This window comes from Mustela lutreola, chromosome 12 (genome assembly GCF_030435805.1).
Source record: "Mustela lutreola isolate mMusLut2 chromosome 12, mMusLut2.pri, whole genome shotgun sequence".
NCBI classification, from domain to species: Eukaryota; Metazoa; Chordata; class Mammalia; order Carnivora; family Mustelidae; genus Mustela; species Mustela lutreola.
In genome coordinates this window covers 3,814,671-3,831,349 of record NC_081301.1, presented here as the reverse complement: position 1 = coordinate 3,831,349, position 16,679 = coordinate 3,814,671, and the positions used below count along the sequence as shown (strand labels likewise).

Here is a 16,679-nt window from a genome sequence, read left to right as displayed (position 1 = left end):
CGGTGAGCTCTAGGGGCCAGACCAGAAACAGATCCGGGGTGGTCCCACACCAGAATCCACGGAGCCGGGGCCGGGGGTGTGGGAGGGAAGCGGTGGCCTCGCAGAAGGGAGGAACGCGACCCAGGGGTCGGCCACACCCGGAGCCCAACCATCTGCCCTCGCCTCCCTTCGTCGTAGCTCGGACTCCTCCGGGAGCCGGGAGACCGCCTCACTGCCGCATTTGTCTGGCCTGTAGGTGATCCTGGGGAAGCTGTATGAGACCCGGAGCAGTCAGCTGAGAAAGTACAAGCCGCCCGTGAAGCTGGATGCCCTCTGGCAGATGCCTCACTTCCAGAAGGTCAGTCTCGCCTCCAAATGCCTCTTCCCGTACGCACGGCGGACGCCGACCACTTTGCCCGGTCTTTACCCGTCCTCTAGACAGTGAGACGCTGTGGGCTTCTGGCCACTGGTGGGCATAATGACGAATATTACATGACTGGTATATTACCTTGTCATCCCACTGATTCTTCACACTCACCAGAGTTGGGAGGCTGCTGCCACTCTCGCTGCACAGACGGGGAGCGGAGCCCACGCTGGCTTCTGTAGCGACCTTGTGCGGAACCCGGGCCGTTGGACCCCAGAGCCTGGGTGTCTGTCTATGCCACAGAGGGCGCTGTCTGGGTCAAAGCCCCCTCCAGCGATGGGGTCACAGAGGCACCACATCCTGCCGTGGGGACTTGAGGGGGAGGACGAGCGCACACCACCAGCGCTAGGCCTCCTTGCGGCGTGGAGTTCCTGGGGACGGGGGAGCAAATCTCCACCGGGGGCTGACGCCCGCCGTGCGCCAGCCTCAAAACGGACCCTGGTGTTCATCAGGCCACAAGCCCTGTCGCACCCGAAGTGGGATCTCTCTTCAGTGCCTTTTAGCAGGGGAAGAGCCGTGTGAGAGCCCGGGTGGGGAGGCGCTGTCCCGAGGAGGGGAACAGGGAGATCTGGGGACAGCAGCTTCCGCTTGGGAAGGGAGCTCTGCACGCCAAGCTCGGGTCCAGCCGACCTTTCTAGGGGGCCACGGGGACACGCCTGGCTCCAGGAAGACAGCTGGGCGAAGTGACATTCCCGGCCAGCCCAGCCCACCCATGGTACTGAGTTAAACTGCAATTTGGACAATGAAGGGGCCAATGCCTTCCTGAGCCTAATGCACTCGAACAAGCTGCCGAGCGCCGTGGAGACGCCTGCTGCCCACCCCGCCCCACGCGGCCCCGCGAGGCCTGGCCACGCGGCCTCCGTCAGCATATGTCAGTGACCATCCGCCCGCTGCCCATCAGCCCGCACCACCCCGCACAGGAACGTGACCGGGCGCCGAGCCGGAGGCGCCGGGAGTCCCTGCCCGTGTCGCTTTGTAGCTTTTCTGTTTTGGCCGGGTGGCCGCGAGGCTCACCCTGGTTTCTCTGTCTCCCCCAGTTTCCTGCCTTTTTAACCACGTTCTCCCCCCCCCCACCACACACACACACAGCTTCCTTCCTGGCCCTTTCTCCGTCATCTTTCCTCTTTTGCTCTTTTTGCTCCGATTTTTCCCTCTGATTTTCCCTGGGAGGCTCCCCAGGGAGGGACAGGAACCCGGAGCTCCGTGAGCACGAGAGGCCGTGGACGGGACTCAGCTCTGCGGTGTCATCCCCTGTCCCCCGGCTCCGATTTAGAATCTGCCCCGAGCTACTGAGGCAGGGGACAGAGGAGGGCTCAGGTGGTCTTGGGCCAGAGGAGCAAGGAAAGGGCCCCCACCCCTACCCCTACCCCGACTCTCCCATACCAGGAGGGCACGTCTCCCAGCCGGTGACCCCACGGTCTCGGCCCTGAGTCGGACACGAACAAACCAGTTTCTGTTTTCAAAAGGGGGGCTTTGACGCAGCTATGCTACACTCTTCCGGTCTAGACTGCTGTCACTGAACTGTGGTCGGAGCAACAGGGGGCAGCCTGTGAAGGCCACCCCTGTCTTCAGCACCAGGCACCATGCTAAGACATCTCTGTGTACTGGAGTACTTCGTCTTCAGAGCGAGTGCCCCCCACCCCCACCCCCGCGGCTCCGAGGCACAGAGCGGAAGCAGAGTCTGGGCTGTCCTCCCCAGTGAGTGGGCTGGTGGGGCCTGGAAGCCTGGCTCCTCTGACCGTGGGCCCCAAGCCCCAACACATGACCAGCAGCGCCATGGAAACAACGAGAAAGCATAAACATGCCCGCCCCAGGATTCACGGGGCGCTTTTCATCTTTTTGAGGATGTTCGTGGGTTTCTGGAAGGTCTTCTGTAGGACTCTCAGAGCAAGGCTTGTCCCTGGGCGCCACTGTGGTCAGCCCAGCAGAGACCCTAGTCCCCCAGAGTGATGCCTTTATGGATGCAACCCTTGGTCCCCACTTTGGGGAAACAGTAGCAACGGGAAGCGTTTAGCCCTCACTATGCGCCGAGCGCTGGACATGCATTATGTCACAGAAAGGACGTCCCCTCGGCTGATATACAACTTGAGGCCCCGCAGGCTGAAGGACCGTGCCCGGTAGGAAAGGGTCCCGGGTTCCGTCCTGAGGGTCCTTCCCTCACTTCCGGCTGTGTCCCAGCAGGTGCCTCTCCAGCCCAGCGGGGCTCCCTTCTCCCCTTCACAGTGTGCATCCTCACTGCAATTAATTAGTTAATTGGGCAATTAGTTGTCCATCTTCCCCAGCAAAATGGGAGCCCCTAAGGCCCGTGGCTGTTGTGACCCCCCGCGGCATCCCCAGAGCCCTCCCACCCAGGGAGCGGTCAGTGAGCGTCTGCGGGAAGAATGAGTGAGGGAGGAGATGAATGAATAAAAGACCAGTACGGCGCAGAACGGCAGAAGAATGAAAAAGCCTTTCACAGATTCGCCGAAAGTCCCTTCCCGACCCGAGCATCCTGGCATCCCCCATTCTGGCAGCCCCCACCGGGTCTGGGCTCCGGAGGGCCAGTGCGGCGGCGACGGCGGCCGAGGCTACGCAGCGTCCTGCCCGGAGCCCCAGGAGGGTCTTTGTCTGTGCCTCGAGTCTGTGCCCAGCCACCGCCCCCACCACCCCAGCCCCATTATGAAAGGGAAAAGCACTTCCAAAAAAGTTGAACCTGTCACAGTGATGGATAACCTAAATGGACTCTCCCAGCTCAGAACAGATGTCGACGCTGAACCCTGTCAGAAATAATTAAACACCTCGCCCGTGGAAAAGCAGCAGGCAGGGGCGCAGCGGCCTGCTCCCTGCGCTGGGTCAACGCGAGCAAGCTGGCTGCCTGTACCACGCTGCCGGCCCGCGAGGGGGCCGCCCAGACCCTCCTCGGCCCCGGCACCTCAAGGGGCGCTCAGTGGCGTCCTGCCGCCCGCCCCCGCCCGGGACCATACCCCTGCGACCAGCCACGGGCTGCCTGGGATTCCAGTGCCCATTCTGGTCTGTGCCACCAGCCTTTGCCACCGATGCCCGGGACCCAGAGAGGGGGTCAGCCCACCGCCGGCCAGTGCCCAGGGCACGGATGCTATGCCGCCAGCTGGCTAAGAGGCTCTCCGGGCCTCGTTTTCCTGACCTGAAAGTGAAGGTGGCACTGTTCTAAAGTATCTCCTCCAAACCGAAGGCTAATGATCCCAGGGTCGCGGCTCAAGGAGCCGTGTGGGAGGGGGCTGGTGGCTATTGGAGGTGGCAGACCCCAATCCCAGAGTGAACTTCCAGGGAAAACGGCTCAGACGTTTCCCCAGGCTCCCATTTTGGGGAAGGATGTGTACGCACCTCCTCGCATCCCTAGCGGAGGGATTGCTGGGCTTGGAGCCGGCACCCTCTGTGGCCAGACGCAATGGGGCTCGTGCCCTTCCCCAGTGTGCTGGGGGCTGTGGGGAGGGAGGAGGGAACCCGCATGCTATGTCTGTGTGCGCACAGGACTCAGGGTCAGCGGCCCTGGGTCACATGGCGACCCTGCCTCTCCCTACCTGTCACATGGCTTTACTGGTCCCCGTCCCCATTCTGTCTTCTGAGCGTGGGACCAGCAGAAGGATTCGATGACACACTAATGCCTTCGGCAGGACACCTGGACTCTGTTCAAGTGTCAACACACGGCATCCGCCCTGGGGACGGGCCTGGTGACCATTCATTCATTCCCTCATTCATTCCCAAATCTCATTCAGCATCTCGGTGCCAAGCCCTGCTCTTGGGCCGATGTCATACTGCCGGAGGGTCCCTGGTGACCGGCAAGGGTGATGTGGGTCCACGGACAGAGGGCTGGACGGCTAGACGGGGAAGTTCGGAGCGGCTCCATCTGGGGTGTCCAGAAGCCTGAAATGGTGGGGAGACCCCAACCCTAGCTGGCAGCCGGAGCGGGGGGTGGGGCCAAGCCCCATAAATTTACCCCCACCCACGTGATCCTGATAGAGGCTGGCCCACCTGGTCGGGTTTTCGAGGCAGGGACCGGAATCCAGGCTTGCCTGTTGGGGGGCGGGATTAGTACTAAAGCCCACCTTCTGCTCTCAGAAGTGACCCAGTCTGAACCACGCATCCTACGGCCGCCTGATGTTAAGCCAAGAAAATCAGACGGTTCATCCTTCTTTATAATGACTTCCCCGTGATAGCAATCCAAAGACAAATGTGGGGGCAGTGGGTCCCATGTCTGTGCGGCGGCACCCCCACCGCGGGGTAAGCCCTGACGAGCCGGTGAAGGAGCTGACAGATCCCGCACGGCCCTCGCACAGACAGTGTGGGATCCCGGGGAGCAGTACACAGCCACTGAATCGAGGTGGTCTACTTGGTCTACTCACTGCCACGTTCCTGACCCATGACGCGCGCTGTGTGACGCCGTAGGGATAGAGGGGCCCACCCCTGAGCGCTCAAGGACCGACGTCTGGGGGAGCCGCCCCCAGGCAGCAGCAGTGGCGATCCCTGGGGCGGGCAGAGGCTGAGGCTGCGTTTGACCTTCTCTGATGCTCCTTTCTGCATGTTTTGAATTTTTACAGTGAGTGTATGACCTTTACAAAACCAGTAAGGCTGGGTTTTGTTTTTGTTTTCGTTTTTGTTTTTAATGTGTTTGAAAGGTAGGGACACTACATCCTTCTTCGGGTGCTTGTCCCAGGGCTCAAGCCCCCTTCAGCCCAGTCCCTCCTGAACTCAGAGTCCCTCCGGTGTCGCTGGCCACGCTTGGTTGCTCGCCCTGGGTTTCCATCAGGCGCAGAGATCAGAGGCCGGCGCTCTCCCAGCAGTGAAGGCGGCCCGCTCCCCCAGTCTGGCTCTCTCTGGCCAAGTCCGTGTTATAACTGGAGATCCCAAACCCATTTTGGAGGGAGGTTTGCCCAAGCATCTCGAGGTCACCCCCCACGCGGAACAAGGCGCCTCTCCCCCGACAGACCCGTCTGTCTTCCCCAGTGCCAATACCCACGGACATTACATAGTCATTCAGTCACTAAAGTATGAACAAATTGACTATATTTTCATTTGGCTTTCGGGTCCCGCCCCACTGCTTTAGAATAATGGCCCAAGCTATTAAGCTAACAGTTTGATTTACAAGCTCTTGTGCTCTGAATGCTGGGATCAGACTCCTCTCTTTGTGGAAGACTAACCCTGCCTTGGGTCTCCTGGGCCCCTGGCTCCCTAATAGAACCGAGGACGGCGGGAGAAAAAAAAAAAAAAAATCAGCAGTCAGCCAAGCAGCGACACCCAGAGATACAGCTGATTAGTGAAAGCTGCTGAATCTAAGAAAAGGATTTTCTTTCCCACCTTTAAGCTTCCTTACAAATCACAGCCGGCTGGAAAGTTAACTCTCTGTTAAACCCCCAGAGGGGGCTCCGAGCCTGTCCACCTGGCTGCTGCCCCCTCTCCCAAGGGCCCACGACATAGGAGCCCTTCTCCGGACAGGTGTGCTCAGCCCCAAAGTCACTCCGTCCAGACGCAGGAAGGACAGGTGCCAGGTCTGCTGCCCCTCCCGGAGGTCCCCGCGCCAGTGGTGTATTTTAAGAATCCTCTTGCTCTGTCGCGTTGGAATAAGAATCAGCCCATGCTGCCGCGTCGGGCACGGAGAGCCGGGATGGAATGTGTCACACGCGGAAACAGGGCGCGAGGGAGAATGATTCAGAGAATTCAGAGGTCCTGAGGCAGGTGACATTTCTTCCCTAAATATGGATGCCCCCATTAGAAACCAGATCAGGGTGCAGAAGAGCTGCCTCACCGGACAGATAAGAGCGGGGGTTTAGTTGGTTTTACATAATCTGGCACCTTGGAGGGACAGAAATTTTAGGCACCTGTTCATGAGGTGACATTGCTGCTCGATACTGGCAAGTCGCAGAGAGCCGGAGCTGAACCTCCGGGGACAGAACAGGGCGGGAGGTGGGGGGGGCAGCGGCAAAGCTCCTGGAAGGGCCGGACAAATCTGGGCTCCCAGGAGGCAGAGGGAGATGCCAGGCGTCAACGTTGGGGCCCAGAGAGGTGGGAGCTGCCGCTTCTAACTGGGGGCCCCCAGCCTGACTGTCCCCTTTACACTCTGGCACTTGGGAACTCTCGGTTCTCTAGAGAAAGCTCTTCTCCCCCACCAGGGGGCAAAAAACATCTCAAATTTTGTGTTGAGAATCAACCAGAAAATAGACAAGACAGCTTGTTTGGGCATCAGGCATGTATTTCTAACCTCCAGAGAAAGCCAGAATCCCCCCTTGAATTTGGGGGACTCAGTGGGACTTCGTGGGTCCCCAATGTCTTCTTCCAGCTCTTCCCCGAGAACAGTTCTTGGTGATCTACATGGAATCTGCCGGCTTGAGCAGGACTTGGGGCTAACCTCTGAGCACCTCACTGCCATGTGTCCCCACGCCTCCGCCTCTGTCACCCGGCACCATGCTGTCACCGGGACGGATCCAGAGCTGCCTAGCTCGTGGCCCGCAGCAGGTTCCAGCAATAAACAACGTTAGATGATTTGCTCGTGTGACCTGAACTTCGTCAAAAGTGCGGGCGAGACGAACCAGGAGGCTGGTATCCCTGTGTCTCAAAGCCACAAGCCATCAATACGGTGGACCCCCGGGACCCACCGGTGTCCCTCAGAGATGCAGAGTCTGCCGGTGACAGAGAGCAAGTGTCGCGGAGAAAGTGAGAAGATGGGGCTGTCTGCCGGCCTCTCCCTTTCCCCTCCTCAAAGACGTCGTGGGCAAAGATGGGCTAGATCGCACAACAGAAGGGGGTGCTGGGACCTGGGGTCCAGCAGCTGGACGAGCGGCAGGGGAGTGTGTCCAAGAAGTCCCTCAGAGGCGGCGCTCCCAAAGGCAGTGACGATGAGGATGCCCGGGGCTCGCACATCTGGAGCACCTTTTGGGAGCTCCGAGGGGCTCACCTTGTGCCAATGCTCCCAATAACCCTCGGTGGCCGAGAAGAGCCGCACTGTCTCAGAGGGGACGCGCCTGTGCCGGGAGGCCTGAGGTCATGTGCACAGGCCCAGCACCCTCGAGCGGTAGAGTGGCGGCTTGCGCCCTCTGGCCGGCTGCCCCAGGCCTCAGGCCTTGGTGGAGTCCATAAATACTACAGACCTGAAACTGAGGTCAGCGGCCAGTTTGGGGCTAAATGTCGGACCTGGGAAGGAGAGTGAAGGGCGGTCAGGAACTGGGCTTTTATAGGTGTCCAGAGGGTCGTGGCCAGCCCTGCTCTGGCTGATTTAAGCCCTTGCAATAAACAAAACTTCCCACTGCCCTGAAAGCCTTTAGATCTTGATAAAACACCGGAGTGTCTTTTAAATTGCAATTTGGCCCCAAGGCTGAAAACAAGACAGGCCATTGATCGAGACCTGCTTCAGGAAAGGGTGGGAGGCAGAGCGGGGGGAGCCGGGAGGGCTGAGCCTGGGGGCTCCCTCGTGCTGGCCTCGTGCTGCACCTGTGAAGTGGGGACAACGGCAGAGGGCAAGGGTCGTGGGTGTGAAGTGCTTGGCATGGGCCTGGCCAGGGGACGGTCGTGGAGCAACGCACCCTCTGTGTGGGGCAGGGTACGGAGTCTGTTCCTACGGATGCAACTTGGCTGTGCCTGGGGTCCTCTGAGGAGAGCTTTAAAATGCAGATTCCAGGGCCGCCCAGGTGAGGCTCAGTCGGTTGAGCATCTGGCTCTTGATTTCAGTTCAGGTCATGCTCTCAGGGTCACAAGATCAAGCCCCGGGACAGGGTCTGCACTGACTGTGGAGTCTGCTTGGGGTTCTTTGACCTTCTGCCACTCCCCCATTCTGCGCACAGGCTCTCGCCCTTCCTCTCCCTCTCCCCCCGCCCCTCTAAAAAAACTTGCAGATTCCAGGGCCCACCCCAGGATCCATTCTAGTGGGTCTGGGGTAGCCTCCAAGCCTGCATTTTCTTTTTTTAAGATTTATTTATTTGACAGAGAGTGTGAGAGATCACAAGCAGGGGGAGCAGCAGAGGGAGACAGAGAAGCAGGCTTCCCGCTGAGCAGGGACCCCGACGTGGGGCTCCATCCCAGGACCCCGAGATCACGACCTGAGCAGAAGGCAGAGGCCTGACTGACAGAGCCACCCAGGCGGCCCCAGGCCTGCACTTTCGGCAAGCGGCTTCTCACATTCAGCCAAAATCTGCCCGCCTCCCCTGAACCACCGGCCCCGGGCTGAGCGGCAGCCATGCGGAGACGGTCTCTGCGTGGACGCCTTCCTTCTTGATGGTTCCTCCGGGGGCACAGCTCCGGCGTCAGCAGTGGGGTGCCGTGTGGCAGTGACAGCGGACTGCCCGGGTGCCATGACCTCTACCACGCGGTGTCGTGTTCTCCACCTTTACCCACAGTCACAGAACATTCCTCAACGTGGGGCGCCTGGGTGGCTCAGTCGGCTGCGTGTGTGACTCTTGGTTTCGGCTCAGGTCACCACCCCGGGGTCGTGAGCCCCATGTCGGGCTCGGCACTCAGCGCGCAGTCCGCTTCAGATCCACTCGCCTCCCTCCTCGGCTTCTCCCCTGCTTGCACACTCTCTCTCAAATAAATGAACAAATAAATAAAATCTTAAAAAAAAAATTTGTCACCTTGAACTGCCTTTGCATATATTTATGAGACTGTGGTCAATGTCACTTGAGTCATTTAATATGAGAATTGGTGTGAGTTCATCCGTCTTCCCCTCTGTCTATCCATTCATCCGTCTGTTCATCCATCTATCCATCCATCCATCTGTCCATCCATCCATCCATCTGTCCATCCATCCATCTGTCCGTCCATCCATCCATCCATCCATCCATCTGTCCATCCATCCATCTGTCCGTCCATCCATCCATCCATCCATCCATCTGTCCATCCATCCATCTGTCCGTCCATCCATCCATCCATCCATCCGTCTGTTCATTCATTCATGTGTCTATCCATCCATCCATCCATCCCTCCAACCATCCATCTGTCTGTCCATCCATCCACCCATCCGTCCATCTGTCCATCCATCCATCTGTCCGTCCATCCATCTTCCATCCATCCATCCATCTGTCCATCCATCCATCTGTCTGTCTGTCCATCCATCCATCCATCTATTTGTCCACCTGGCCATCTAGGCAAGATTGGTTTCAGCGTCTACAGAGTGCCCCAGCAGCCGAAGAACCCCAAGAGCTCTATCAGTGTCCAGGCTGTCGCTCGTCCTACAGAACGTGCCGGGAATATGGCAGGACGTCCTTGCTGTCGAGCTGAAGACACTTCCCTCCACTCCTATTTCTGACTCGGCAGGGTCGGCCCCGTCGACCACAGAAAGGTTCATTCCTTCCTAAGAGTTGCCCTCTCCCAATTCTTCCTGCTCATTATTTCAATAGGGGAAAAGGGGAAAGACCGTGAGCGCCCAACCCAGCAGGCCACGGACACCACACCTTTGAGCGCGCGCCGCGCCGCGCAGCGCCGGCAGAAGCTCGGGCTGTCCGACAGCCGGTATGAATAAGCAATGAGGCACCACCGGGCACTGCGCGGACGGCTCAGCAAAGGACTTAATTTGCAACCAAGCACAAAATCAAAGACGCTGTCAACCAAGGAACCGAGCGCCTGGATAACCACCTCGCACTACCTGAGGAAGCACCGTCAGGTACACTTCCAGAGAAAGTAATTAAGGAATCCCCATTGTCTAAAACCAGCAGCGAAATTTGGAGCTCTGGAATCTGATGCTCGCTGGGGATCCGGGGTCTTCTCCCAGCCCGATCCTTCATCAGGATGAACGGCGGAGGCCGACGAGGGGATCCGCCGGTGTGTCTCCCCCTCGCTCTCCCAAAGACACCCCTCCAGCACCTGGTGCTCCTGGAAGCCTTGTCTTGTTGGACGAGCAGCCGGCAGCAAATGAGGTCACTGCCTGTGGGACGGGGGTGAGATTCATACACGAATCGTAGACCTCTCTGAGATCAGCGAGTGCCAATTAGCATTTATGAGGGACCCGTGGCGTTCACCGTGCCCGGCACCGACATGCGGAACACGGTCCCCGGCGTCGGGGAGTCTACACTCGCGCTCAGATCTACACGCAGCTGCTCCACGTGCCGGGGCGCCCAGCCCGGCGGGAGAGCCCGCTGTGAGTCTGCCTTAGTATTTATAGCAAGTGGCCTCTTCTGACAGGGACGATGTAGACCTGTCTGCAGGGCTGCAGCCCCGCGGCCTCCGCTGGGGGAGCGCGGCTGAGACGCCAGCCGAGTGGCCGGGGCGTCCGCTCCCAGACCCCGGGGAGGGCTGTACCAACGTGCCCGCTTCTCGGACTCCCTCCTTGGCTCTTACTTGAGCTTAAAATAAAAGACTAGGTCCTGCTGTCCATGGCAGATCGGGCTCCCACGACCGGCCAGAACCTGCCCTGCGATGCTTCCGAGCAGGCAGAGCGGGCTAAGGACCCCGGCGGAGGTCCCCCCTCCCGCTGGCAGCTGGACGCGCGACGGCCACCTCCCCAATGAATAGCGCCCCGCTGCCTCCCGTCCTCTGGGCCCCCGGGAGGAAAAGGGGCCCCTCCCCGGCAGCTCTGCCTGTCAGGGCGTCTGTTGACAACCCCATTGAAAACAGCTTCCACTGCCGCCGTGAAGGCTCTTCTGTCTCCCGTGCACCGCTCCCTCAGACAGTTTTTGAAAGGCGAAGCGTCTGGAAGGCACACGCGCCCGCCTCCCCGCCGGCCCGGGCGCGCAGGGAGAGAGGCGTCAGCCGGGGTGAGCGGGGCTGACGGGCCTCCTCACCTGGCCCCTCGGTGCACCGCCTCCAATTAAATCAAAATGGCTTGTTTTTAATGGTCTTTTACACTGACAAGTGGGCGATCATTTTGGGCCCACTAGCTGTCAGGGAGCGGAGGCAAATCCTCGGTTGATAATGCCCAATGCTTCCAATTAGGAGCCGAGGCCGCTCCTGGCGCGCTAACGATTCCCCAGCCGCCCCCGAGGCCCCTTTGGCGCCGGTGTTTCTTCTCGCCTCCTCCGCCGCAAATTACTGACACAAAACGGAAGGCCCCGCGTCTCCTCCGCCACGCCAGGCCGGGCCCTGTTGGGCTTAATGAGCCGATGGAAGTTTCGTGGCGCCGGCGCTAAATTCTTTTCTTGTCTGACAGCCGCTCGGCTAAGGCGAGTGTTGACCTTATAAAAGATTTAGTGTTTCTCATTATTTTCTGTCAAGCTTCACAAGTGATGGCTCTGCGGTTATCATTTGCATCCTGGCGTGTGTGTGTGTGTGTGTGTGTGCGTGCGCACGTGTGTGTGCGTGTGTGCGTGCGAGCACACGCACTGGATGGGGGCTCCGGGGTGGAGATGGGGAGCAGGAAGGGATCCCTCTCTCCCTGCCTCGCGTCGGGCTCCCGCAGGACAGCTTCCAGCGCGACGTTCTCCCCGGGCTGAGCTGTTTCAAAGAGGAGCCGAGAAGCGGAGCGGAGGTGACGGACGGTGGGAGTGACGGCTTCCAGACCCCCGGACGGAGCCTCCGTGCAGCCTCCCAGAGGCTGGCCGACTCCAACGGCGCGGACGTGCTGGGCGAAAGGAGGGTGCGAGCCAGACGTGCTGCTCGGCGTGGTCTCTGGGCCACCCTTTATTTTATATATATATATTTTTTTGACATTCATTTAAGCCAACTCCACACCCAACGTGGGGCTCGAACTCACGACCCCGAGACCAACAGCGGTTTGCTCTCCCGACTGAGCCAGGCAGGCGCGGCACCCCCCCCACCCCATACTTTAGGCCTCATCGGGAGGAACCCACTCTTCTCTTACACGTCCGTGTAAAGCCATTACCTGCAAGCTCCTCCCCTGGCTTTGCATCCTACATGAGGACTTAGTGGTTTTTAAAAGCAGAACCGCTAAAGAAAAAAGGTGCCATCTATTACTACCCCCTTCCCCGCCCCCCACAATGTGACAACAGCAGCGCTGGTCAGTCGCCACTCCGTGCCTGTGCCCGCTGCCGGACCGGGACTGCTCCAGGTTAACAAGACTCCAAGGAGCGCGTGCTGGTTCCTTCGCCAGCCTCCTGCTGGCCCCGCCAGCCCATCCCTTCGGTCCCTGCGCCCGGCCCTCGCTCACGGACCCCCCGGCCAGCCCCAGTGAGGATCACCCGAGGGGACCTGAAGAAGGAGACAGAGTTCAGGGCAGATGAGCACATGGGTGTCTTCTCCTGGGGATTCTGAGTCTTTCTTTGTCTCCAATGGAGGAGACGCTCTTGTCATCTGTTACAGCAAAAACCTGGCACCGTCTCCCTCCCACGGCCATGGCAAACCTTGTCACTTGATCTCTGCACACTTCTACATGAGCTGCAGTTCAGCCCGAGAGTAATTTATACCAGAACAGCCACCATCCGTCTATTGGAGCTGGTTCGCTCTGGGAAAGGCCCGCCGTCCGGCCTGCTCACCGTCCCTGCCTTAGCGGGGCCGTGTAGACAAACTGCGAAGGAAGACCTTCTTTTCGTGGTGCCTTCATATGCTTCGTGTATCGAGGAAATCAAATACGGCCCGCTACAGGAAAACAGGTAAGCTGGGTTTCATCAAAATGAAAACCTTTGATGCTTCAGACGGTACTAAGAAAGTGGAAAGACAACCCACAGAGTAGGAACAAGTATTTGTAGATCCCGTCTCTGATGCGGGACTTGTAACTATGAACAAAAATATCGTCCCTACAACTCCGTAATGGAAAGACAAATAATCGAATTTTAAACGGGCAAAGGACTGAATCGATGTTTTTCCAAAGATACACGGATGGCCAACGAGCACATGAAGGATGCCCGGCCCTGGCAGCCGTCGAGGAACCCCAGATCAAAGCTCAGCGAGACACCACTCGCTTCCACGAACTTGGACAGCTACAATCCAAACAGCAGACAAGAATAAGTGTTGGTGAGGATGTGGAGAAGTTGGAACCTTCTACGTTGCTATAAGAATATGAAATGGTGCGGCCACTTTGGAAAACCCTGTGGCAGTTCCCCCCAAAGCCTAAACATAGAGTTCCCATATGCCCTGGCGATTCCACTCTGGGTATCTCACCAAGAGGAAGGAAAACAGGTGTCCACATGTCAACTTGGGCACAATGTTCACAGCATATTCTTTTTTTTAAGATTTTACTTATTTATTTGACAGAGAGAGAGAGAGAGAGAGAGAATGAGTCACAAGGAGGCAGAGCAGCAGGCAGAGAGAGAGGGAAGGGCTCGATCCAGGACCTCGAGATCATGACCTGAGCCGACAGCAGACGCTTGACGACTGAGCCCCCCAGGTGCCCCAACAGTGCATTCTTCATGTAGCCCCAAATGGAAACAACCTGATGTCCAGCTGATGAGCAGATCCACAAAATGTAGGTCCCTAGAGCAGAATATTATTCAAGTACGTGCATGTGATACCAAGGGAAAGAAGACAGTCACCAGAGACCATGCCTCGTATGACTCCATTTCTAGAAAAGTCCAGGCAAATCCATAGAGACGGAAAGGAGGGGTCGCCAGGAGCTCGGGGGAGGGAAACAATGGTATGGAGTTCCTTTTTGGGGCAATGAGAGTGGACGAGCCTATGAATGTACCTACAATCCCTGATTTATATACGCAGACGGGTGAGCCGTATGATGCATGAATTATATCTCAAAAAGGCTCTTTTACCAAGAAGGTCAGGCCGCTTGGAATAAGAACACCTCGTTGAGTCAGAGGTGTGTGTGCGGCCCGGACGCAGTCTTTGGAGGCTGGCTTGCGGTGATAATCGGCTGCTGAGAAGTGGTCTCCGATGGTGCAGGAGGGTCCGGTCTGTTCTCAGCTCCCCTGGGTTATCCACAGCAACGCTCACGTCCGGAAGCAGACCTGGGAGCCAGGCTGGAAGCTTTCGGGAAGTTGAGTCAAACACCCCGCCGTGATGTTATCTGGTTATTCATAGACGAGCATCTGGCAAAAAGATTCATCGTCCAACTGTGATCCCAACAGCTGACTGGCCTTAGGTAATCCTCAGGAATGATCTACAGGTACCGGTGTGGCTTCTGGAATTAGCAAGTTGATTCTCATTTTCAAAGGCTTGCAGGGCCGGCTCGCCTTCGGCCCCAGAAAGTCTCAAAGAGCCCAAGAGTCAGTAGGCCAAGACCTGGTTCACAGGTCTGGCTTTGTGCGTAAGGTAGCTGGGTCTCCCTGGGCCGGAGTCTTTACCATCCCGAGTCCTTCGTGTCCGAGGAGGATGGCATCCCGCAGCCCCTCAGACAGCGGTCGCTCTCCCCGACCTCTCTGCCCCTGCACCCCCCCACCCCGGCTCACCCGACATGGGGATTCTCATGGTGCCACGTTAGACCTCCCAGGGAGGCAGGAAGTTTGTTTCCTAAGCCGGAGCTTGGATGTTCTCTGAAAACGCAGCTTGTGTCAGCAGGGAGGGTCAGGCCCTGTGTCCTTGTCCTATCTATTTTTGGACCACAGAGAAATCAGAGCCAGTAGCGGAATAACAACGTAGGGACCAGATGTCTCGGGAGAGACCGTCCCCCTCGTTAATGACTTAAGCCGCAAACCTTGTACATCAGAGCTGAGGACTCAGCCTGTCTGCCGAGGACGTCTTGCGTGGACTTGTGCTCTGCCGGGGCCTCTGACCTCCAGCTGCCCTGAACTTGACAGAAATTACTGACCTGGGACTGATCCATAATTTCCAAGTACCTCTCATTAGAGGAGACAGGCCCTCAATCTTTTAAAGCAAAACCTCTCTCCCAGTCCCCGAGAGGCTGTCACTTAAAAAACAAACAAAAAAAATCGCAAACTAAACTAGATATCTGTAGCTTCTACAGCTGCCTTTTATTTATTTGTTTGTTTGTTTTTTAGCTCTTTGGCAGATTTTATTAATCTGGCTGTTTTTTCCCTCAAATCCTGCCATTTGCCTACTTGGCCCCCAGACTTGGCACTGGAAGGCCGGGTGTCCAGTTGGGGACTACTGTGTGGCTGATGAGAGGGGACTGGCGGGTCAGCTAGCCCAGCTGCCCCTTTTAATAGGACCGTGTTGGGGGCCTAGACTCAACAGGCATGTGGTGAGGCCGCTCAGCCCGCACACCTGGCCAGCTGTGGCGCGTTCCTCCCGGCTACGGCGAGCACATGCACACGCCCTCCACGCGCATCTGGGGACAGTGTCACCCGTGACCACAGGGCCTGCCTTGTGCTGTAAAGAGCCCCATGCCCCGTCTGCCTCCACCTCCCGCCTACAAAGAGGCCTCATGCCGAAGGAAGAAGACGGGAAAGAGACAGGGACGGAGAGGAGGTGACACGCTGCTCACTCTTTAGCGTGCGGAGCCAAGCTGGCCCACCCACCGGAGACCGATGTCACCAGGCAGGACGACCATGTCTTTCCTCCTTGGGTCTTGGACGTTTCCTTCGGCCCTGAGATGACTGTGCCCAGCGAAGCGGGGGAAGTCTGCCACGGGGACAGTCGGCATGAGCCAAAGTCACAAACCCCCGGTTGTGAACCTTCATTGGACAGCAAGGCTCGTGATTCAAACAGAATCATACACGAATCTCCAGCAAACAAATCTCCTGAAACAGAGTAACTCTAAGTTGTGCATGGAGGGAGGAACCCCCCACGCCTCCGTCCCCTTGCTGGTCACTTCTCCAAAACGCAGTTCCAAAACCCCACCTCGTTGTGCTCACAGTACAAAGAGGAAAAGGCAGTGATTCCTTACAGATGAATGGAGGCCCTCCCAGCTTCCCCCCGCTGCTCCCACTCCCTCCCCTCCCCAAGGCAGGGCAGGGCATGACTTCCAGCACCTTCTTTCCTTCCCGCTCTGCCTCACTAGATCCAGACTCTTGCCTGAACATCACAGGGGACTCCTCTGTCGGTTTTAAATCTTTCATATAAATGGCATCATCCTTATGTTCTATTCCGTAAATTCAACTTTCTTTCCCCGGCAGCATTGTTTTCGAGATTTCTACGCATCGATTCAGACAGACCTAGAGCAGTGCTGTCCTATACAACTTTCTGTGATGATGGGAAAGTCCGTTGGTAGCCACGGGCCACATGGGGTCACTGAGAACTTGGAATGTGCTCAGTACAACAAGGGGACCCAATTTTTTATTTCACTTAATCTTGGTTACTTCAAAAGTAAATAGCCACATGTGGCTCGTGACCACCGTGTCGGACGGAACCTCTCTGGGCCGTCCGTATTAACAGAAGCAGAGCGTTCCACTGCACGAATTTAGCACCTTTGGTTTGCTCAGTCCCCACCAATGGACATGTCGCGTTTCTAATCCCTGTGGTCCTGTGACCGTGAGGATTCTTGTACACAGCTCTTAGTGGACATTTTTGAAAGTCCTTCTAGGGTCTCCATCCAAAC

At 57.7% G+C, this 16,679-nt stretch overlaps 1 protein-coding gene across 1 annotated transcript in view; it reads left to right on the top strand.

The window, feature by feature from the left end:
• The window catches only part of CFAP77 (cilia and flagella associated protein 77), a 123,162-nt gene that overhangs the window by 99,796 nt on the left and 6,687 nt on the right, over positions 1-16,679 (top strand). Inside the window, exon 5 of the mRNA XM_059142812.1 lies at positions 236-337. Coding sequence (XP_058998795.1) covers positions 236-337 — 102 coding nt within the window. The remainder of the gene's footprint in view (positions 1-235; positions 338-16,679) is intronic.